The sequence below is a fragment of the Calliphora vicina genome, chromosome 1 (assembly GCF_958450345.1).
Source record: "Calliphora vicina chromosome 1, idCalVici1.1, whole genome shotgun sequence".
Lineage (NCBI taxonomy): Eukaryota > Metazoa > Arthropoda > Insecta > Diptera > Calliphoridae > Calliphora > Calliphora vicina.
Window position 1 is genome coordinate 62,833,246 of NC_088780.1, and position 26,111 is coordinate 62,859,356.

The 26,111-nt window shown below is 30.9% G+C and overlaps 1 protein-coding gene across 1 annotated transcript; it reads right to left on the bottom strand.

Annotated features, from left to right (window-relative positions):
* Nucleotides 1-6,938: 6,938 nt before the first annotated feature.
* veli (L27 and PDZ_signaling domain-containing protein veli) lies at nt 6,939-12,369 on the bottom strand. Its single transcript, XM_065498709.1, has 4 exons — nt 12,212-12,369; nt 11,887-12,153; nt 11,618-11,751; nt 6,939-7,224 (listed from the first exon to the last, which is right to left on the bottom strand). The coding sequence occupies exons 1-4, from the start codon at nt 12,246-12,248 to the stop codon at nt 7,075-7,077; spliced, it is 588 nt and encodes a 195-aa protein (XP_065354781.1). The 5' UTR covers nt 12,249-12,369; the 3' UTR covers nt 6,939-7,074.
* Nucleotides 12,370-26,111: the final 13,742 nt, after the last annotated feature.

The following is a 26,111-nucleotide window of genomic DNA, read 5'->3' on the forward strand; positions in this document are numbered from 1 at the left end:
AAAAAGTCAATTATTTTTTGTGTGAGATTGTTTTTTTGTTTTACACATCAAAATTAAAATTCATGTTTTCTCGTATATTTAATAAGTAAAATTTTGTGTTAAATACAGATTAGAAAGATATTAATATCTACTATTTATATTTCTTAAATCGCATGATTTGCTGAAAATTTATTTAAGAAATAGTAAAATGTCATAAAATATTCAAAGACGTTTTTTCGAAACGACTTTTTTTGAATTATGACGTTATTGCGCAAATGAGCAATGTGTGAGTTTTTTAGGGTTTTAGTGAGATCTTCTGAAATAATCTTTTATAAAAAGAATATAATTTAAACGATTTTTTTCTTTAGATTTATATGTTGGAGAAATCAAAAGCATGATAAAGAATATTCCTTTTCGGATTGTTTTAGATTTTGATTAATTAAGTTTCATTTAGTTATGATAAAAGACTTATTTCAAAAAAAGTTTCGTCTATACATGTAAATACAAACAAAGTTTCAAATACATCTAAATTAAATATATCAGTTGATATTGTTACGAAATTGTACTTGAATTCAAATATAACGATTTTAACGGCTGATTTAAAGTTGCATAATGCTTTCAAATAGCAGTGCCCAAACATTAAAATATCTGTGGGCATTATTAACATTGAATAAAAGCTTTCAGTTGATCATTGATCGTAAGTATGGCAACGCTGTTTGCTGCGACCGTATATTCGAATATTCAGTTAAAGAACATTGTACAAATAGAGCTTTCTAGATGGTAATGCAGTGTTATAAATAGTGGCAGAGGTTGCAGTCGTGAATGAGTTTATCAGAGACGCTTTTCGAATAAACATCAACTGAGTGCCTTAAAGTGTGCTGTATTTTTCAAGTGAATTCGTGTCTGTAATTCTGAGAATTTATAAACGTGTATAAAAAAACATTGAGTGACTATTTAATTCTGTTGTTGTACATTTTTAAATAAATAAAGAGTTGTTACAATTTTCAAACTACTAAACGGCTTTTATTTGCAATCAAAAGTATCCGGTTTATTTAAAGGAAATAAACCAGCGTTTTAAAAAGGTTAAAACGTAACAATATACATACTCACTAATCATGTTTATTGGATGTTCAAAAAATATATAATTTTAATTTGAAATTTGTATTTGAATTGAAACGGAAAAATAGATACAAAAAAAATTTAAAGTGCAAAAAAAGGGAATTTCGGTTAACCGATTAACGGTTAATCGATTGAATACCCTAGTACGTGGACAATCAGGCGGCACTAAAAGCTCTCGAATATCATTTAATTCACTCCAGCCTAGTGGAGGACTGTAAGATTGTGTTGGGTACCAGGGCACTGTGATATACTGGGAAATTAGGTAGCAGATGCACTGGCTATACATGCTTCTGATCTAGGGAACGGGGGGTAAAACCACCTATATATCACTACTACAGGATAATATATTGTTATGAAATTGTACTTGAATTCAAATATAACGATTTTAACGGCTGATTTAAAGTTGCATAATGCTTTTAAACAGCAGTGTATCTCAAACGGTAACATATCTGTGGGTATTATTGTTAACATTGAATAAAAGCGTTGGTCATTGATTGTAAGTATGGCAACACTAAATAACATCGAAAGCTCTAGAATTCGAATATACGAGCAGTTAAAGAACAATCTAGAGTGCAGATGGCAGTGTTATAAATAGAGGTTGCGGTCGTTAGTGAGTTTATCAGAGACGCTGTTCAACATCATCTGAGTGCCTTAAAGTGTGCTGTATTTTCCAGTGAATTCGTGTACATTATAAAGTGTGTCTGTATTTCTGCGAATTTATAAACGTGTATAAAAACACTGATCGACTATTTAATTCTGTTGTTGTTCAATTTTTAAACTACTGCTTTTTATTGGAATCAAAAGTATCCGGTTTATTTAAAGAAAATAAACCAACGTTTTGAAAAGGTTAAAACGTAACAATATGAAAGATTCCGTGACTATACAAATCAATCCCTGAGAAGTAGAACGGATTGCAAAGTGTCCAGGTTCTCATGGCCAAAACTGAATGCGAACGCAACCAGAACACTGATAGTGTTGGATAGGTATAATCTCAGGATTCTAGTAGGAGTGATAACCGGTCATTGCTCAATTGGAGCCTACATAGGTAAATGGGATAATGGCACACAGGATTTCTGTAGAGTGTGTGGAGATGTAGAGGAGCTAGAGACAGTAGAGCATATCATGTGCAACTGATTTCTGGACGAACTCGGCAATGTTGCTGGCTGTAAACTGAGCAACATACTAGGTTTCATTAGAGGAATAGGGGACTATTTAAGGGACGATCTACAGCGATTCCAAATCCGTAACGAAATCATTCTTTCTTTTTCTTCTTACTAGACGGCTTTGGACACTTCTTTTAATCATAATCTCTCATCACTGTTTATATATATTGAAGGAAATCACAATGGACCCCAAGGTCTCCGAGTGGAAGTACACATAGTGTAGACCACTTCCAAACTAACTACATATGATGCCCAGGTACTTTACATTATCTGAGAGCGACAAATCGGTTCCGCTAAGTCTGGGTAGCGTAAAGGTAGGGATCTTAGTCCGTAATGAGAAGAGTACAAGTTCAGTTTTGCTGGGATTTACACTCAAACCACTATCGATACTCCATCGATTTAATATTTCGAAACTTGGTTTGATGAAAATTTTTGTCAGGGCTATGAATAAAGAGGGAGATGGCTTTTTATACCCTTCAGCTTCGTGAGAAGGGTATATATAAGTTTGTCATTCCGTTTGTAATTTCTACATTTTTCATTTCCGACCCTATAAAGTATATATATTCTGGATCCTTATAGATAGCGGAGTCGATTAAGCCATGTCCGTCTGTCTGTCTGTCTGTTGAAATCAATTTTCTGAAGGCCCCAGATATCTCCGGGATCCAAATTATGTATGTCTGTCAGACATACTTTCGAGAATTTTGCTATTTAAAATCAGCAAAATCCGTCCATAAATAACGGAGATATGAGCAAAAATTCGAGACAACCTCTGAAAATTTCATCAAAAAACACAATGTATTGCATGCTTTGACAAAAAAACAACAAAACGTATGCTTGGATGTGCAAGCTTTGTGTATTTTGTTTTTTTTTGTGTTTTGTTTCTTTTGGCGTTGTTATTGTTTTTTATACAACTAAAGTTTAGTTTGGTTGTGTGTTGGTTTTTTTGACAAAAAAACAACAAATCGTATGTTTGGATGTGCATGCTTTGCGTATTTTGTTTTTTTTTTGTGTTTTGTTTCTTTTGGCGTTGTTGTTTTTTATACAACTAAACTTTTGTTTGGTTGTGTGTTGGTTTTTTTGACAAAAAAGCAACAAATCGTATGTTTGGATATGCATGCTTTGCGTATTTTGTTTTTCTTTTGTGTTTTGTTTCTTTTGGCGTTGTTGTTGTTTTTTATACAATTAAACGTATGTTTGGATGTGTGTTGGTTTCATTGGCTTGCGTATTTTGTTTTTGTTTTTTCTTTTGGTGTTTTGTTTCGTTTGGCGTTGTTGTTGTTGTTTTTTGTGTTCTTGATAAATTTAGGATGCTGTACGCTGAAAGTGGGCAATGTACATTAAGATGGACCTTATTTTTTTATTTTCGATTTTCCAAAAACGAAGGGCAGTTTTGTGTGAGGTTAGGATAAAAAAAAATCTGAAAAAAATTTGAGCTCAATCGGTTAAAAATTGGCGTGCCGCCGCACGAGGGTCAAAGTTCGTGAGAACGAAATTATGGGTAAATGGATAGAAAAAGGTGCATAACTACTCAGGAGTCACCCGTAGGTAGGTAAAATGTATGAGCAACCCCCATTATTTTCGTACCCCCAATATTTTTCTAGAACAAACATACCCCCTATCTCCAACCGTTCAGGGGGTCCCCATACAAAACAACTGAATTTTCACGAAAATTTTCCAATATAGAAAAAAAATATATACAATTACTAAAAATAAAATAAATTAGTTTATTGATGTTATTTATGAATAATTATGTTATGCTATATTAAATTTCTTTTTTCAAAACTCGGATATTTTTTGCGATAATCACCGACAACTTGAATCAAATATTGCTTTTCCTATTCGTTCCTGCACAATATTTTATTGTAGTCCTCCATCATTTTCACGCCTCTTTCAGCGGTGTCGTTTAAATCGTGAATTTCTTCGCGCTGTGGCCACGTTTCCGGCGGATATCGTATAAATTCATGCGGCAAGTTGAAGCGTAGAAAAAAGTTTATAGTTTTCATAGTTACGAAACGCTCAAGTCATTCGACAAAAATTGCTCAGTTACTTCTGCAAAATTAACCGCAATTTTTTTCATGCATCGGATAGGTCCTTCATCATCTTCATCCCAATCATCATCTTCTTCTCCAGTTTCTTCATCTTTTTCAAGTTGAACTTCCTTGTCTTTTTCTTCAAGGATTTCTTTTCCATCATATATGCACATAATTGCCAACATTTTTCGTTTTATGTCACACGAAACATCTGAATCAAAGTAGGCGAGAGCTATAGCCTCCTCCGCCAGATACCACAAATGTCTGATAAACTTTGTTACCATTACTTTTGACAAATTCTTATCCAAGTCTGCATATGAGTGAAGTGCTTTCAAAATGTTGAAGTCCTGGTTGGGCGCTTTGACAGCTTCAGTACAGCGATACCAGACTTTCACGTACAGACGAACAATAAACACACATACATCTCGAATTCCATCCAATTGTGACTTTGCCAGTTTAAATTGGTCTCTGAACATAAATATTTTCAGTGAATAAATTCCTTTAGACATCCATCGTGCGTGGTGAATAGGTATGAGTTCTTTAAACTTATATTCGCCAAAATCGCCTCCAAGGAATAAAACAACCAGTTCCAATAGTTCCTTATAGTCGTTACGACGTTGTCTTTTCTGTAGTTGGACCATGCAAAAAGTAATGATGTCATCTGGAGCAGTAATTAATTTCGAAGCAACGATCTCATCGCTCACTCCAGTTTCGAATGCATTCTGATTGATTTTTTCCCAATTCTGATGGAAACGGCGAAACAGAGAAACATCTGGAGCAAAAGTTTTTCCAATTTTTTCTTCGAACACTGCTCTTAGCACCAATTCATATATGTGATGTCTACATGTTCGATTTCGCCATTAGTTACAATAACCGGAAGGCGATCAATCTTATTCATTCCTGTAATGTCTTCCAGTATTTTGCCATCCCAGTGCACTACAAAAAATGCTGTTGCCTTCAACTGTAATGGAATAAAATATTTATATTAGTATTGAAATTAAATTGGTATAAGAAAAGTAACCTTACATGTAAGTTCTCCTTTACAAAATCAGCGATTTTTTGTCGATTTGCAGTATGGTATCTTCGAATTGACGAGCGATTTAATACCAAATTTGATACGTTGTGACCAAGTCCTTCAGCTACTGCAGCCATTAAATGCATTGCATTTCGGTCAGATATCATGCATTTATCCAAAGCAGAAACGATCCGTTCATTGATAAATAACTGTGTTCCTCTTTTAACAACTTCCGAAGCCGACGGTAGAGCGTCCACTTCCAATTCCATTCCACCAGCGCCAACATTGTCTGACGATTCGGTAGATGATGTGAATTGCACTGTACCCATTGCTAAGATATTAATTTTAGTAATCGCCAATTGGTCTCTTCAATTTTTTGCGTTCTTTGACAATAGAAATGGGTGTTTAATTAATGTTAGTAAAATGTGAAGAGTAATTCACGAAATGAAGTTTAGAACATATTTATACTTTGTGTAATTCCATTAATTTTTAATTTGGAAAATTTTCGTGAAAATTCAGTTTTTTTGTATGGGGACCCCCTGAACGGTTGGAGATAGGAGGTATGTTTGTTCTAGAATATTGGGGATACGAAAATAATGGGGGTTGCTCATACATTTTACTTACCTAGGGGTGACTCCTGAGTAGTTATGCACCTTTTTCTATCCATTTACCACCAATTTCGTTCTCACGAACTTTGACCCCCGTGCGGCACGCCAATTTTTAACCGATCGAGCTGAAATTTTTTTCAGATTTTTTTTTATCCTAACCTCACACAAAACTGCCCTTCGTTTTTGAAACAGATGAGTTTTAAATTTTTTCATACATTGGGGGTCCACCTTAATGTACATACATATATACTAATTATAAAAAATAATGCATCCACAACAAAGGTGAAGGGTATATAAGATTCGGCATAGCCGAATATAGCACTCTTACTTGTTATATTTAAAGACAGTATTTTCAAAGTTAAGTGATGACGAACTTACTAAAAACGATTTTGATGTCTGGTTATCACTGAAAACAGTTATATGAAGATTTTTAGGGAACCCCAAAGACATGTTAAATGCTTACGAATATCATTGAAAATTCCCTTTTTTCAAACCAATTTTTCTTTCCATCTAATCTAAAAATTAAATATGTATAGTAAAACAAATAAAAATATATGTGAACTGCATATAATTCATATGTATGTAAAAAAAATATTAAACATACATATTTCTAGTTTTAATAATTCTAAATATGTAACACCTATTTTACAAGATTAATTATTTAAATATATTTATCACAGATTATTTCAAATATGCAACAAATGTCAGTTTTCAAAAAATTAATATCGAACCGTATGTTATTTTGATGTTCCGCAAACATTTTTCAATGGTTGTTGTTTGCAGAGCGAGAGCAAAAATACAATTTTCAATAGGCAACTGAGGCAGCTGATTCATATCTGTATAATTTGTGATATTTATATTGGATTATTTTTTCCGATTTTTTTTTGACGATTCCACAATTTCTTTGTCGATCGCCAATTTTTAGTGCAATTATTACGATTTTGTACTAAAAACAGTATTTGACCATCGCAAAAATATAATGAATTTCGTAAGAAATTTAATTCACAAAAAAATACAAATAATATGGATTTTAAACACATTTGTTTATTAAATGGTTAAATAAATTATACACAAATACATAAATTACTTGCATTCAGATTCTTAAATAATATAATGCATTATCCATTTAATACATTAATAAGATTATCATTAAAATAACATTATTGTCTTCGACGCGTAGTACGTTGCTTATCGAAACGCATTTCCATTTCTTCCAAAACTTTTGGTGTGTATCGTACAACAAGTTTAACAGAGCCAACTGCTTGTTTAAGAAGTTCGACAGCTTTTTCATGATTTTCTCCCTCAACAGACTAAAAAATAAAAAAAAAAATAAGTCGAATGATTATAAAATATTGTAGATTGTGTATATGTAAAATTAAGCGCTTATTAACAGTGCATAGAAAAAATTAGTTTTCTCCTAATTAATCAACGTAAATACATATCAAAATCGGTTCAAAAATATATAACATTTCGATATCTTTCCACGAGAAATTCGGAATATTGAAACATTTGACCTTCACGATTTCCGATTTTAGTAAAACTTTCAGACTATATTTGAAATTACCTAGACTATAATATTCTGAATAGGTTTTACTTAAAATTCATAATAGTAAGGAAATTTAGGTCATTCGCCAACATATGGACAAAAAATAAATTTTTATCGAAAATTTTTCTTGAAACTGCCGTTAAAAAAATTTTATTTTTTGTTCATACCTAAGAATAGGTTAACGGTATCCTACGAAGACAAAAACTCATATACAAGTATATATATTTTAAGTAAAAATGAGCTTTTATTTTAATATTTCTCAAAATATGTTAATTTTGTTCCTACATTTCTTGTTCTAGTGGCCTGAGACACGTTAATGGCAATGTGGAATTTTTAATAACTTTTATATTTTTTAACCAATTGTTGTCTTTTATATCTCATTAGAACGACAATTACGTACACATTTCGATTCTTTTAAATTAAAAATTAATAAGTCCTTTAAGCGTAAAAGAATTACAAACGAAAAGATCTAATGTAGATGACGCGCTTTATCTGATCGGGTTTCAATAATATATTTTTCAATAATATATTTTTATAATATTGCTGTGTATTGGTGAAAACCTCTACAAGTGTTATAACTACATAAAAAAGAATTTAAGGTGTTAATCTCGAGCTGATGACCCAAAGTGCTCCAGTAGACAAAAATATTTACAGATCCGGCAACGAGTAACATATAGATTAATGGCGACCAGCAGATTAACTAATGTTTCTTATTTTGAAGTATATGGACATGATTTTCTTCAATTTCCAAGGTAAGAACACCAAAATAATACACGTCATTCCCGTGCATTTGGAAAGCTGTATTCAGATGTATTTAAAAACAAAAGCTACGACAAAAATAACAAATAAGAAAGTATGGTCGGTCAAGCCCGACCATATAATACCCTACACCAAGTAAATGAGTAAAAATATCAATTTATATTCGTGAGTCATAGCTTTCGGAAGTGGGATATAAGGCCCACTTCCGAAAGCTATGACCAATTATGGACCGATCACCATAAAATTAGGTCGTGTGATTTATGACTATATGAAAGTTATTTATGTTGAATTTTGTGTATATACCAACATTTTTAAGTGATTTAAGCACGTTAAAGTGATTTTCGGAAGCGGGTCTATATGGGAGCTATGACTAATTATGGACCGATCGTAACAAAATTTGGTGACATGAATTTTGTATATATAAAACTTATTTGGAGCGAAATTTGTGTAGATACATATATAAATTAAACATTTATGACCGATAAAGTCCAATTTCGAGAGGACATTTGTATGGGGGCTAGGTGAAATAATGGACCGATTTCAGCCAGTTTCAATAGGCTTCGTCCTTGGGCCGAAAAAAATATATGTACCAAATTTTATCGAAATATCTTCAAAATTGCGACCTGTACTCTGCGCACAAGGTGTTAGACCAATATTTTTTGGCGATACACACATCTGCACAAACGCATAATACCCTCCCCACTATGGTGGTGTAGGGTATAAAAATGATTCCCTGGGTATGCTTTTTTGGTCAAGGATTTGGGCCAAATCATAATATTTATGGGATTATGGATCGCTTCATGTACACCTCCAAAGATTGTAAGACTTGGCTTCAGAGCAATAAGATTCATGTTCTTCATTGGCCTGGTCAATCTCCCGATCTTAATCCTATTGAGAACTTGTGGCACATTATTAATTTGAAAATAAATCGTGAAAATTGAATATAGGATCGGCAATTTTCACGATATATTTCATGCCGTTAAAATAGCCTGGGAAGGAATATCGAAAAACGCCATAAAAACATAATATCTTCTATGCTAAGAGATGTTCTTGTGCCATCCAAAACAAAGGATTTGCAACAAAAAATTAATTAAATTTTTTTTTATAGTATATTCTTGAAGGGGTGCTTTAGTTTTGTCCGTTTCATTTTCTACCTTCAAATATTTTTTGATTTTAAGTTACCTCTTATAGAAAGGTTAACTTTGAAAGTATTTGTTTATCAATAATAAACATATTAACAAATGAAAATACATAATAGATATTTAAAACTTTGTTTTTATACAAAAATATACCATATGAAAAAAATGCACTGAGGGGGTGCTTTAGTTATGGGCAATACTGTATGTATATTATATTACTAAATATACTTGCTTTGGACAAAATATCAACACAGTCCAGCCGTCTACAGTAGTCGTACTTTTAACAAACTCGCGTTTCAATTTTTCAATCCTTGGGACAAATACAAATATTTTACAGTCGGTTCATGTACCATTTTCTTGGTTTATTTCTGCACATGTTGAAAATATGACATATTCAGTTCCCTGGTATTATCGTGCAGACTGGCCAGTAATCAGAAGTTAGGTGGAGAATGAAATTAGGGGTCAGAAGTATGAAAAGCAAACATTTTTGTTTTTTTGATGGCTGAGCTTCGTACGTGACATTTGTACGCCTATAGAGTGGAATAGATTTTCCAAAAATAAGAGTATCTGAAAAATAATTTGGTATTTATGATCCATTCAGAGGGTACTATATTTTAAAATAATAAAAAGTTTTTTTTCGAAATATTGTTGTCCAAAATATTGAGCGAAATAAGGGTATATCGTACGTGACATAAAACGGAACTCATTTTGAGGTACATCTAGAAATATGCGAAAATATTCGAATCGTGAGAGGCGTTATGTTTTCTTTTAATTTCTTACACTAAACGAAATATTTTTCCTTTACAATCCGTCATATTTAAATAAAAACAATCTTTGGATGATTTTATAATAAATAAAATTTAATATCGTCCGATAAATAAGTACAAACGAAAATATCAAAGATGTAGGGATTATAATTCATAAAATCAATTAGAAAGTATTTTGAGGTAGTTAAATAATCTAATTGATTTCCACCTTAATAAGAACTGAAATGAATCATGGTAAAAATTTATTGCTAATTTTGAAAATTAACAAAAGCCATTAAAGGCAATAAAATGTCATTTATTGATCTTCATGTAAATGGTGATTTTTTAAAAACTGGCGCTGGGAACTTACACACCATTACTTCTTCATCTATCGACACAAATGTTTCAAGATTCATTAATGATCATAACGAAAAAATTCTTGACAGATCAAACTTGAAACTTACCAATTTATCTGAATTTAAATAGTGTATATTTTTATAGAAAAATAATAACGCCCAAGGTTTAGATGGTGTTAATATCAATATCCTTAAGAATATGCCCGATTACTTTTTTGAAATTTTATTTAAACTTTTCAATTCTTGTTTAACAGAAGGGCTCTTTTGTAATTAAAGAGTAATAATTAGTGGTTGTTTTTAAAATTCTTATAACGTTTATGTTATGCAAAGAATTAACGAAATCGGAATAGGAATTCCGATATTGATTGAGAGTTTCACCAGTACATAATCCAAAGCAATAAAGAACTATCGAATCATCTTGAAATTTTCAAATGATTAGTTATTTTCAAGATAGTCGCTACTGATTTCCAACATATTTTCATAGAAATAAAGTTATACCGAATCTTAGCAAGTGAATAGATTTTAATTCTGACATACAGAATTCTATTATACAGAAAAGGCGTTATTTGATCAATGTCCGTTGTAATGTTATGAATGAAGTCTTAAAAGACGTAACCAATAATTGAAATATAATTTAATTATTTTATTTCGGACAAATTACAGCAGATATTTAGTGCCTTATTTTATTTTAAATTATTTTTCCGGCGTCGAGTGATATGGTCTTTGAAATATCTATCATTAGATATGCATATTGTCTATATTAATGACTTAGTAATCCAGATATAGGTCAAAAATCGAGGTTGTTCTGGTTTTTCCTCATATCTCAGCAGGCGGAAATTACAAACGGAATGACAAATTTATATATACCCTTCTCACGAAGGTGAAGGGTATAAAAAGCATTAGTTAATATGATAAATGCTAAATAAGGAATATTCTGTCCATTCTGAATGTGTATTACTTTATCCTGTAGAATTTTATGTATAAGTCAGATTTAAGTACATGTATGTTACGTTCAGCTCTATTTACTCATGGAAAAACTTTATACCTATAAATGTAATATCACAATAAAATTTTCGAATAAAAAACTAATAAACAAAATATAATCTAAATGGGTGTAATATTAAATAAAAATACTATAGCATAAACATATAACCTACCACACCATTAACAGATAATAGTTGATCACCTCGTTTTAAGCCACCATGACGATCAGCAACACCTCCAGGGATTATACGTGAAATATATATAGGGGAGTTTTGTTCTTTTCCACCCATTACATTAAAACCAAGACCTGTTGAAAAATTAATATTACTCTGGTATTGTAAACTATATACAAATAGGTACGCAAATTTCTATCAAAGTTTAATAATTTAGTATAATAATTTAACAATTTATCAGAAAATTAAGTTCTAAAATATATATTTACCTTCTTCCGTTTTTGGTAACTCTACGACGCGAGGATGAGCATGACCTTCACTTGCAGCAAACGCAGCTACAGTTGCCTTTGCTGTTGCAGAAGCACGTACATCTTGTGAGCCTTGAATATCTACAGTTTCATATACATGTTCGTACACCTCACGGACAGCATTGAGAAATTCACTCTGTAACACTTTTTGCAATGCAGCCAATTTGGTGGTAGGAAAGTCTCCACTAGCCTGTAATTTCTCTAATAGTTCAATCGATCGTTTAACATCTGTAAAAGAACAAACTATGATATTTTGGATATCAATATAATTTAGAAATGAAATCACCTCTAGCCAGGGTTAAAGGTTCACACATCTCAGACATATTTTAATTTTGACCCAATATTTCGTTGTTTAGGAATATAGAACTATTTTTAGACGCCCAAATATTTTCCAATAAGATATCCTGATTATTTTTTTCATCTAAAGCAAAAAGGTATGTTCAGTGAATGCTACTTTTTGCTAATATGATTGCCAAGCTAAATTTTAATATTTCATACACTTAGCCAATGAACTTTATATAGCGTCTGTAATACTATGTTCAGACATTCACGTTAATTAAGGTTGAAACTATGTTATGACTTTGATGTTCACTAATATTCAATTTTTTTTATTTTTTTTTTATATTTTTTTATTTTTTTTTTATTTTTATTGATTTCAATACATAAAAGCCTTCGTGGCCAATTATACATGTATTGTTAGATTAATAACCATGTTATACAATAATAACATCATTAATTCAAATTTAAAATATAAAAACTAAATATAATAATGTACAAATGTGTACAAAAACAGTGTACAAAAATAAATTTAGCTTTTTATGCTATTTTTTAAAGAAATTTATTATCTAAAATTAATTTTGGAACAAATCAAGATCCTAGTAACAGTTTATATTTTCATAATTTTTGTTAATATTCATAATTTCTGCATAGCTGGCCTTTGGCCGTGTAATGCTATGTTCACACTTGGGCTTTTAAACGCGTTTAATACTATGTTCACATTTGCAGAGTTAATCATCTCAAACGTGATTAAGCTCTAATCACTTCAAAATCGAGATGATTATCCATACATTTAAATGATTTGTTAATCACTTCAAATTGACATGATTAAATCTTAATCACTTCATTAATCACGTAGGAGCAACTGAACATACCTCAAACTGATGATGATGTAGCATCGGCCACCTTTTAGTGTAGTACCGATAAATAAATTTTGACAGAAGTTTTCTTTTTTTTTTCCTTAAAAAACCTTAAATAATTCATCAATGTTCACAATTTCATTATTAAAAAGTTTAAAATAATTTTTATACAAGGTGGTGTTGGTGGCGAATTCAGGAAAATAAGAGCGAATTTATTAATTTTTTATGTATGGAGTTTGACATTTGAAACAACTCTTTCATTGTGAGTACATAAAATCAGCTGTTTCTTAATTCGCCGTGGTTTAGTGTAGGTGTTCTGTCAAACTATGTTTATGTTTACATTTGTTATTGTTAACAAGTAACAGAGCTATATTCGACTGTGCCGAACCTTATATACCCTTCACCAAAGTATACTTTAATATAAATACTAAATACAAGACATGTAGTGCGATTCACTAACTTTTAACGAACCGACAATCGTAATGTTTATCGACATAAATAATCGCTTGCAGTAACGATAGTGTGATTCAGTAATTTATTTTTAACGATTGTTTAAGATATGACATCTCTGTCTACAAAATATCAAAATAAGCGAAAAGTAGAAAACCATTATTTGACACACAATAAAATAATTAACCAGTGGTGTAGTGAGTACAACGTTGACTAGCAATCGGAAGGTTATTGGTTCGACACTTGGCTGCGACTTACTTTTTTTTATTTATTTTTTTTAGTAAATACATATTTTTATGAATAATTCTACTAACAAAACAACTTATTTCCTTCCAAAATGTAAAGGATTACTTTTGGGACATCGCGAGCAAAAATAAGTACTTCTTCCAGGTGAATAATTAGTAGTATAATCTTCAAATTCCCCTATTTTTCAGCTTATTTTTTTATATTTTATTGTAAATATTAATAAGTTAAGTAAACAAAATTGTGTTTCCATTATTTTTACGATAGTTCCAGCTACAAAAGATGAAGATGACGAAGAAAAAATTGCAAATACACTTTATCGATTAAATAAACACAACTTAAATTATTGTCGCTAACATAACGAAAAAAAAAACTGCTTTAAGTAACAGCTGACTTCAACCGACAGCGAATGTCATTAAAAATGTTACTGAATAGCAAATTCGATAAATTTTCGTTATATTTATTTTAACGATACGATTATCGTTATAAAAGTTAGTGAATCGCACTACTGCAGTGATGAAGGTTTGTGTATTGAAAAAAAAAACAACAACAAACAAATGTATTTATAAATATATACGTCTTTACACATGCAAAACTCTTCATATACCAATAAGACCCCTTTTACAATGAAGAAATTGAAAGGCAGACAGACGAAGTTTGTGGGCGAGGGGTTGTAGAGGTAGAGTGTGTTTTACACAGGTTTAGGTTAGTTCAAAAGAGAATGAGAAAAATGTCTGCCTTTCAATTTCTGCATTGTAAAAGGGGACTTACATGAAGAAAATCATGAAACCGGACAATCATATGTATTTACACCAGTGATGTTCAAAAATAAAAATGAAGATGTATTGGTGAGAGAGCTAGCTACCCAGCAAACATAATGTCAAACACTTAAAATAAGAACAAAATAACGACTGTTTAGATTTAGAATTTTTGCCAGATATAACCAATTTATTAAATGAATGTAAGACCCCTTTCACACTAGGCAATTTATGGTGTTTTCTTTTCTGACACAAAATGTTGCCTATATATTTTGTACCATTTATTAAATGTTACCCATACCCTCATAATGTGTTGCATTTTTAACGATCACAATAGAACAAAAATCATTACCATTTATGCACTTTTCTCTTATGTAGCTTCTAAATATTATGAAACTATACTTTTTGCTTACATAAAAAGTAGTGCATTTCTAACCCTTTGTTAAAATTGAGGGTGAAACATGTTGCATATATTCAGGGATTTATGGTAACATTATTAGAAAAGAACATGACCAAACTACATTTTTTCAGAAAAGAACACAAAGAAGGGTAAAAGGCAGAATAAATGCATCATTTATGCCAGAAAAGAAAACACCATTAGTTGCGCAAGTCTCTTGCCCAACAACAAAACAGCATGCTAAATTTTCTTCTCCATAACCCGACATTACCTCTGACATCTACAAACACAAGAGACTTGCGCAACTAAATTGCCTAGTGTGAAAGGGGTCTAATTTAAATTTTAAGGAAATAAAAGAATATACATTATACGGCCGAAATTCTCTCAAATTTTTTATTTATTTCTGACTTTGTTGTTTTGTGTTCAATTGTAATTGAAACGCGTGTGTTTGCTATGCTTCGTCCAAAGACCAACCAACAACAATGCTTAATGAATTTCTGAAAAAATTAGACATTTGTTATGCTCTTTTAAAGAGAATAAGAATATGTGTGTTGTTGCTCAGCGCGAAAGCACAATGAAATGAACATCATTGATTTACACTTTGACCGCTCAGTGAAAACTAACCAAATAAACAAAACAAGACTTGCGCAATTGTATGTTGAAAAAAAATAACAACAACAAAAATAAAAAAAATAAACCAAACCAAATTTGCGAATAAGTCGTGCGTATAAACGTAGTAATACATGGTGGCAAATTCAGGCAAATACGAGCGAATTCATGCATTTTTTATATATGGAGTTTAACATTCGAAACAATGAGAGAGTGGTTTTGAATGTCAAACTCCATATCAAGGCGAATTTATATACAAGGTGGTGTCGGTGGCGAATTCAGGAAAATACGAGCGAATTCATTAATTTTTTATATATGGAGTTTGACATTCAAAACCACTCCCTCATTGTTTCGAATGTCAAACTCCATATATAAAAAATGCATGAATTCGCTGGTATTTGCATGAATTCGCCACCGACACCACCTTGTATATAAATTCGCCTTGCTCCATATATAAAAAAATAATGAATTCGCTCGTATTTTCCTGAATTCGACACCGACACCACCAAGGCGAATCTATAGAAGGTGACGACAGAAGAACAGCTGATTATTTTTTTTATTCAGTTGTTTAGACAAGTGAACTGTCAATTCACTTGTGTTTGTTGTGGCGAAAAATACAACAAACCCAAAAGCAAAAACAACCACAGGCAACTTTGACAGTTCACTTATCTTTTTACAAAAACAAAGTACCTGTTGTTTTTGTATATGTTGTATTTGTTGTAGTTCTGTCGTCACCTTCTATAAATTCGCCTTGGACACCACCTTGTATATAAATTCGCCTTGGAATAAGATTTACAAAGAAACAAAATAGAATTGGTGAATATACTCAATGAGTATTACACATCTACATTAGACCGTCTCAGTTTTTACACTTTTTTCGAAATTCCTTCAGGCTCATCGATTTTCTGAATCTACTCTAAAAACCAAGAATTTTGGTGAATAACACTTAAATATGGATGAACGGGAAGTGGTCTCTCAAATCGCTTTTTCGTTTTTTAGGCAAAATGCATTTTTTCCATAAAATTAAAATATCATTCTTTAGTAATTTGCTTCTAACTCAAGCACGTCTTAACGGATTTGAACTTAATTGCATGCATTAGAAAGCTAATTAAATTTCCTAAATGTTTCTTAAAGCAACATTGCCATTTTGTTCGATGGTTTTTTATTCATAGCATTACAAATTCAGATTTTCAAATACAAATTTATCATTTTTTTTAATTTTTGCTTACCGAATATTACGACCTTCGGAATTTGACAAATTTTTATCTAAATTTCAACTTTGGGCCACATGTTCTAAACTCCCAAAGCTCGGATCAGAAAACGGAAAGCATCTTTGGAAACTTCGATGTGTACTTTATTTAACCATAAAGCATTTTCTCAGCCCCGATGGAAAAATTTAAAAAAAAACTATTTTTGGGATTTTCGCTCCAATTTTTAGGAATTGCGGGATTCTCTTTGACCGTCCTTTAAAAATTTGCACTTTTAAAGCGGATGCCATTTCGTCCAACAAAAGTACACTTTTAACAAATTTTAAAAAATAAAAAAAACAGCAATCTCTTTTTACTTTATATTAATGTATTTATTATAAGTCATTTCAACTAAAACTGCAGTTTTTCTTAACAGAATGCTAATGTTATTTACACCAAAATCTTTATTTTAAAATTTCCTACCAAACTGCATTTACAGAATATAAACATTTTGCCTCGTTCAATTTTTATATAAGAAAAGGTAAGCAAAAATTAAAAAAATCTGAATTTGTAATGCTATTAATAAAAAAACCATCCATAAAATGGCAATGTTGCTTTAAGAAACATTTAGGAAATTTAATTAGCTTAGTAATGCAAGTAATTAGGTTTAAATCCGTTAAGAATCGTTTGAGTTAGAGGCAAATTACTAAAGCAAGTTTTTTTAATTTTTTGGAAAAAAAAACGAAAAAACGATTTGAGAGACCACTTCCCGTTCACCAATATTTAAGTGTTATACACCAAAATTCTTGGTTTTTAGAGTAGATTAAGAAATGTGCCTGAAGGAATTTCGAAAAAAATTAAAAGTGAGACGGTCTAATCTACATACATATATACACACAACTAAACTTTTGTTTTCTTTTTATTATGCTATTATATATGTACATGATTTCATGAAACACTAACAAAATACATGGGTTTTTTGCTTATATCTCGGCCATTTGTGGACCAATTTTATCGAGCCGAGCCGAAAAAATTCCGGAGATTTTGATGTATCAATCATGTTTGTAAGTTATTTAGGGGATTTGGAAAGTTGATTTCAACATACAGACGGACATGGCTATATCGACTCCGCTATCTATAACGATCCAAAATATATATACTTTATGAGGTCGCAAATGAAAAATGTAGAAATTACAAACGGAATGACAAACTTATATATACCCTTGCCACTCATGGCGAAGGGTATAATAAAATAGTAATATTTTAATTAGCCTTGATTTTGACATTTACTCTACATTGTTTTTGTATTGTTGTATTTGTTGCCGTGACGCACTCACCTTGTTAAGTCCCCTTTTACAATGCAGAAATTGAAAGGCAGACATTTTTCTCATTCTCTTTTCAACTAACCTAAACCTGTGTAAAACACACTCTACACTCGCGTCCCGTGCGGGATTCATAATTCCCGCTTTTTTAGTTTTCCGAATTTAATACTTACTTTTGACATCAAGTTATTAAAGAACAGGGGTCGATTCTGGTTCTGTGAAACGGTGAAATAAAAAGTTTTTTCATATTTTCAAAGTTTCTGATTCTCGTATAGTGAAAAAATGATAAATAAATTCAAATGTTTTCATATGAAAAGAAAAAGTTGAATAAATCAAATTGGAGAACGGGAATCGCAATTTGTGTAATTGTGAAATGATAATATGAAAAGTTCTTATGAAAACGAAAATGAAAAGTTTTTCATTTCACCGTTTCACAGAACCGAAATCGACCCCCAGAAATATAAAATAATTGAAACGTAAAAATTAATCTCAAAAATACGGAAAGTAAACGAATGCAATCCAACTCGTTTTTTTTTTATTTTCTTGCGATAACAATAAAATAAAACAAAGAAGAAAATATGCAATGTAAGAAAAGATAAAATCACTGGCCCATAATCATAGTCAGAAATAAAGTATATTTTAAGAGAAATAAAGTCGTCTTTACTTAAGAGTGGACTTTATTTAGGTCTACCATAGACAATATAAAATATACTTTTGACGTTTAAGTCGACTGTAAATATAAAACTAACTGAAGCGGTTTTTAACTCATTTAACAACAGCATCAACTGTTCTTCACCAAGTAAAAAAGTTCGACTAAAATCAAAAATGTTTATGTTACAAGATATTGGCAGAGATTTTGCAATTATTGAATAGTTATCAATAAAATTAGAACCAAAATATCCTAATTATGATATTAATCTTATTTTTCCATTTTCTTTAGATTTCGCTGTTACTTTTATTGTTTACCTTTTTTGTTTATTTTTTTTTTAATTTTCTATGTCAGCTGTTCAGCGGTGCCACTTTTCTATATTTTTTTGTATATTGTATAAAAACATTTTCTACATTTGAGGTGGCACCCAGTTAAAGTCGGTTCAATTTAAAACACACTTTAATTTTGACTATAGTTCCAAAATAATTAAAAGCAGGTTTTTATTTTAAAGTTGTTTCTAAAAAGAACCGACTTTAGTGTTTGACTATGATTATGGACCACTGTTAATTGTTGATGTTTTATAAATAAATATGGGGCATTTCACGTCAAGTGAACCAACTTTTGAAATCGATGTCTTCCGATCGCGATGAAATTTGCACCAATGTTAGTTCTATTGGATAGTAATTCGGACACAATTTTTCAACAAGATCGGTCAAGAACTCTCTGAGTTATAGGAGGTCAAAATTTGACATTTTGGCCAAACAGGTGTTTTTTTTATCCATATAACTTATTACCTATTGTTCTTAGCAAAATGTGTCCCAAATAGTTTAGATAGCTATTTATGCAATCTTTGGAAAAAAAAAATTAAAAAAATTTAATAAAATATTTTTGATTTTTTTTTAAATCAAAAATATTTTTGATTTTTTTTTCAAAATGGGCCCTTTTTATTTTTTTTAAGAAAGCTTAGGTCTTTTCCTAAGCGACCTATATGGTCGCTTAGTGGGATGCGAGTGCGATATCTATCAAAAAAAATATTTTGTAACTCAAGATTTAAAATTTTTGAATTTTTTTGCAAAATCAAAAACTTTGTTGACTTTTTTTAAAAAAATGGACCCATTTTTTAATTTTTTTTGCTCAATTGCTCAGAAGAAAGCTTATGTGTTTTCCTTTAACACCCTTTTTGTCGCTTAGTGGGATGCGATTGGGATATCTATAAAAAAAATGTTTTGTAACTCAAGACATACAATTTTTTACTTTTTTTTGAAAAATCAAAAACCTTTTTGACTTTTTTTTTTCCAAAATGGACTCTTTTTTTATTAATTTTTTTTTCTCAAAAGAAAGCTTAGGTCTTTTCCTTTAAAACCTTTTTGGTCGCTTAGTGGGATGCGAGTGGGATATCTATCAAAATAAATGTTTTGTAACTCAAGACAAATGTTTTTAAATTGATTTTTTTGGAGTGCGATACTAAATCTCTAATAACTCAGTTTTATCAGCGAGATGATATGAGTCGCCTGATGCCAGGGATGAAAGACTGGATGTCTGTACGAATCGATGGCAAGAAAGTTCAAATGCAGAAGAGAATGGTTCTCTGTAACCTGAATGAATTATTCGCAACATTTCAATCTGAATACGAGGATGTCAAAATTGGATTCACAAAATTTACACAACTGAGGCCAAAACATTGCGTTTTGGCAGGAAGCAGCGGAACTCACACAGTATGTGTTTGTATTTACCATGAAAATGTTAAATTGATGTTGAAGGAAATCAACTTAAATTACTTAAAAGATGATTCATCAGAAGATTTACACCATTACCGCGATTGCCTTAAATTGACTATGTGCACTAATTCTACAACTTCTTGCCACTTAGGTGAATGTTCGAATTGCCCGGAAACCACATCCATCAAAGAAAATTTAATCAACTCTTTTGATCGAGAATGTATTGAGGAGTTAAAATTTGAATCTTGGCTTCAGACTGAAAGATGCACACTGAAAACCATAATTTTAAATGTGGATGATTTTGTGGAAGAACTGTGTAGAGGATTGCTAAATTTGAGAACCCATGACTTTTTAGTCAAAGAGCAGTGGTCATTCTTCAAGGACTTGAAAACACATTTGAAGTCTGGTGAATTCATTATTTCATTTGATTTCGCAGAGAACTATAAATATGTTCTTCAGGATTCCATACAAGCATTCCACTTCAATAACGACCAAGCAACTATATTCACAGTAGTTATTTACTACATGAAAGAAGAAAACCTGGAACACAAAAGTATGGCAATCATATCCGACGATTTAAAACATGACACCGTTGCAGTTTATGAGTACCAGAAGATAATACTAAATTATCTAAAATCAAAATTTACAGTAGAAAAGGTATACTACTTTTCGGACGGAGCTCGTCAACATTTTAAAAACAAAAGTAGCTTCGCAAATCTTACAGATCATGAAAAAGATTTTGGAATGCCAGCTGAGTGGCATTTTCATCCTACTGCTCATGGTAAAGGAGCATGTGATGGTATTGGAGCAAACCTCAAAAGAAATGCAGCGAAGTATAGCCTCCAGTGCTCTCATCAAGATCGCATCTTAGATGCGACTGCTTTATTCCATTGGGCAAAGAATTATTGTAAAGAAACTAAAATAGTTTTTAGTAGCAAAGAGGATCATGAGGAAACATTGAAAACACTAAAGAGCAGATTCGATGCTGCGGTAACAATCTTGTCGATGGAAGACTCAAATTAAAAAAGTTTTCTGCATCTACTCAATGCGATTTCTTTCCAAAGCCAAAAAAGAAGCCAGCAGCGAAATCAGTAGCTGAATCTAATAACGCCAAGAAAGGATTGACAAAAAAAGCAGCTAATAAAGGTGACAAATAAAAGTATGGATATTTGAAAATTTAAAAACTTCATAAATTAAGTGTAAAAATAGTTATTATATAAATTGATCTATTGTGATTAAGATTAAATTTTACTAAATTATTCATCTTTTTATTATTATTATTATATATTAAATTAATTATTATTACAAATAAATAACAAAATTAAATTATTCAACAATTCCATAGAAAAAAAGTGATTTTTATTCCTGAGGTTAACATATTATGGGTATTACAGTATCGAGGCTATGAAATTTTAGTTGGGTATGTTAAATACCATCGGAAAGGCTAATGTGTCTAGTTTCTCTGCGTAAGTTTAATTTTTAAGGTTTAATATGAAAAAAATTAAAATAGTGCAAATTTAAAAACCTTTGTCTTGAGTTACAAAACATTTATTTTGATAGATATCCCACTCGCATCCCACTAAGTGACCAAAATGGTTTTAAAGGAAAAGACCTAAGCTTTCTTTTGAGAAAAAAAATTAATAAAAAAAGAGTCCATTTTGGAAAAAAAAATGTCAAAAAGGTTTTTGATTTTTCAAAAAAAAGTAAAAAATTGTATGTCTTGAGTTACAAAACATTTTTTTTATAGATATCCCACTCGCATCCCACTAAGCGACAAAAAGGGTGTTAAAGGAAAACACATAAGCTTTCTTCTGAGCAAAAAAAAAAAAATTAAAAAATGGGTCCATTTTTTTAAAAAAAGTCAACAAAGTTTTTGATTTTGCAAAAAAATTCAAAAATTTTAAATCTTGAGTTACAAAATATTTTTTTTGATAGATATCCCACTCGCATCCCACTAAGCGACCATATAGGTCGCTTAGGAAAAGACCTAAGCTTTCTTAAAAAAATAAAAAAAAAAATAAAAAGGGCCCATTTTGAAAAAAAAAGTCAAAAATATTTTTGATTTAAAAAAAAAAAAATCAAAAATATTTTATTAAATTTTTTTAATTTTTTTTCGAAAGATTGCATAAATAGCTATCTAAACTATTTGGGACACATTTTGCTAATAGGGGGGTCAGACGGCATGTATTGCTTGTGTATTGGGACATGTATTCGATACATATGGAATTCCATGTGTATGTCATAATTCACGTTATACATACGATTCATAATTTCCACGTTCAAACGTTGCATGTGACATAACCTCTATTAGTTTATATGTTTGTTGTTTTTAACAATATATTTATTTAAAACATTTTTAAATAACAATAAATATATTTAATGCAATGAAACTTATTTTGTTATGATTTTTCTTTACTCTTTCTTGTTTTGTTTTTTTTATTTTGCACTCTCACAGTGTTGTATTTCAAAATACAACACTGTTATACACACGAAAATAGAACATGCTCTAATTGCCAAAAATGTCACGAGTAATACACATGTATTTTACATACACAAAGTTTCATATGGATCACACGGTATGTATATGTTTACATGTGGAAAAATGTCCCAATACATGGCACAAAACACAAGCAATACATGCCGTCTGACCCCCCTTTAAGAACAATAGGTAATAAGTTATATGGATAAAAAAAAACACCTGTTTGGCCAAAATGTCAAATTTTGACTTCCTATAACTCAGAGAGTTCTTGACCGATCTTGTTGAAAAATGGTGTCCGAATTACTATCCAATAGAACTAACATTGGTGCGATCGGAAGACATCGATTTCAAAAGTTGGTTCACTTGACGTGAAATGCCCCATATATGTATTTGAATAAAATATATTTGAATTCTTTTATTTATTTCAAAAATTTATTTTACTTTCACAACAAAAAATTTAGTTTTATTTTATTTGATGCTGTTTGATCTCACAAAACAATTGTAAGCGTAAACACGTCAAACAAATTTGTGCTAAAAAAAATGGTTACGCTTTTTTGAGCAAATATTTGCCATACCTTAAGCAACCAGTTAAATGCGCATTGGAACTAGGGATGGCAATCCCGATCGGGATTTCCCGAATCCCGGGATTTGTGAAAAAGAATCCCGGGATTTTTCGGGATTAACGAATCCCGGAATATTACAAGATTTTTGATATTTTCAGGAAGATTTTTCAAGCTTCTAAAATACCTAGAAAGCTAAATTTCAGCATACTTATAATTCTAATCTCGCCGAATCTTGTATACCCACCATCAATGGAGACTTGATTAGCATTTATGAATGAATGACTTATATCGAAATTTATGTTAATATCATTATATACAAATTATTTATGGACTGGACCTCACAAAAGTTGGTAGAAGGGTTTATTTTCATATACAACTTGTTTATGACCAATTTCATCACGATATTAATTATTATAAGCAAATTTGGACTAGGGACAAATGCTCTCTTACTTGTTGTTATTGTATTTAGATCTACATACCGATGATATACATATGTACGTCCAATCTTCTTACAAGCAAAACATTGAGCTTTTAAATCATTGGCCTCCAGCAGTTGTATAAAAAACAACAACAAAGCCAAACAAAACACAAAAAAATCAAAATACACAAAGCAATGAAATCATCACACATCCAAACATACGTTTTGTTGCAGACAGACAGACGGACATGGCTTAATCAAAACAATTGTAAGCGTAAACACGTCAAACAAATTTGTGCTAAAAAAAATGGTTACGCTTTTTTGAGCAAATATTTGCCATACCTTAAGCAACCAGTTAAATGCGCATTGGAACTAGGGATGGCAATCCCGATCGGGATTTCCCGAATCCCGGGATTTTTTGGGATTAACGAATCCCGGAATATTACAAGATTTTTGATATTTTCAGGAAGATTTTTCAAGCTTCTAAAATACCTAGAAAGCTAAATTTCAGCATACTTATAATTCTAATCTCGCCGAATCTTGTATACCCACCATCAATGGAGACTTGATTAGCATTTATGAATGAATGACTTATATCGAAATTTATGTTAATATCATTATATACAAATTATTTATGGACTGGACCTCACAAAAGTTGGTAGAAGGGTTTATTTTCATATACAACTTGTTTATGACCAATTTCATCACGATATTAATTATTATAAGCAAATTTGGACTAGGGACAAATGTAGCCCGATTTCCGCAATACTTTACAGTATAATTTCGGAGTACTTAGAACTTATTTTGTGCACAATTTTTTAAGGATTGGCGCATATTCAACATATTTATGACTGCTCAAACAGTATTCCGGTAGACAATTGTATGGGGCTAGGGGAAATCATGGACCATTTTCAATACCAAACAAACCTTATATTTGTGGATAATTTTAGCCAGCTGGCTTCTTTCGTTTGTGCCCTATCGTGTTTTTAACAGACAGGCCGACATTTTTTGTAATATAATAAAACAATACTTTTTATTTTTAATATCAATTTTTAACATTTTCGACAAAAATTGTGCAGTTTCAATTGCAAATAACTTTTAAACTTCATTACCAATTTTTACACGATTGGTCTCATAGTAAAGGCAATGTACGCTTTCCTAAAAATCCTCTTGCTATGAACATGGCATATGTACTCAATACAAAAGTTTTAAAATTTTCAATTTTGTTATGGATTTATCACGGCTAAATTTATTTTAATTCAATGCATTAGTTTTTGCTTTGTTATATTTTTTCTTATTCATATTAACGAAATAAATAGTTTTTATTGTTGAATTTGATCCCGAAATCCCGAAAAATCCCGGGATTTACGTTTCTAAAATCCCTAATCCCGGGATTTGTAAAACCCAGTATCGTTTGGCATCCCTAATTGGAACTAGCTTAAGCTAGTGTTAATTAGGGTTCTATAAGTCGATTGTTCGATAATTCGAACTATTTCCTGAAAAATGTCGAAAAGTCGAAATCGACTTTTTGGTCGGAAAAAAGTCGAACAATCGATTATGATATCTCAAAAGTCGAATAGTCGAAAATAGTCTATAAAAGTCTAATAGTCGATAAAAGTCGACTTTTTAGATTGTTTAAAAAAAATATTGCACTTGCATTTTTTGTAGTGTATGCTAATATATGTAAATAATAAATAAATGTTTATAAAATAAAGCTTTTTTCTACACAAAATTCTTACAACATTATTCTAACTATTATCGCCTTGATAAATTTCATTTTTATTGCTAAACATTACAAAAGGGGCATCAATAAATGTTGAAACCATGTATTTTTTACAAGAAATGGTAAAAAGTTGAAAAAAGTCGAAAATAGTCGGAAAGTCGAAAATAGTCGAAAAGTCGAAAAAAGTCGATTAACTAATAGGTCGAAAGTTCGAAAAGTCGACCTTTTAAAAAATGGAAAATTTAGTTTACCTTAAAATATTAAAAAAAAAATATTTTTAAGTATAATTAGGTGAAGGGTATTTAAGATTCGGCATAGCTCTCTTACTTGTTGTTATTGTATTTAGATCTACATACCGATGATATACATATGTACGTCCAATCTTCTTACAAGCAAAACATTGAGCTTTTAAATCATTGGCCTCCAGCAGTTGTATAAAAAACAACAACAAAGCCAAACAAAACACAAAAAAATCAAAATACACAAAGCAATGAAATCATCACACATCCAAACATACGTTTTGTTGCAGACAGA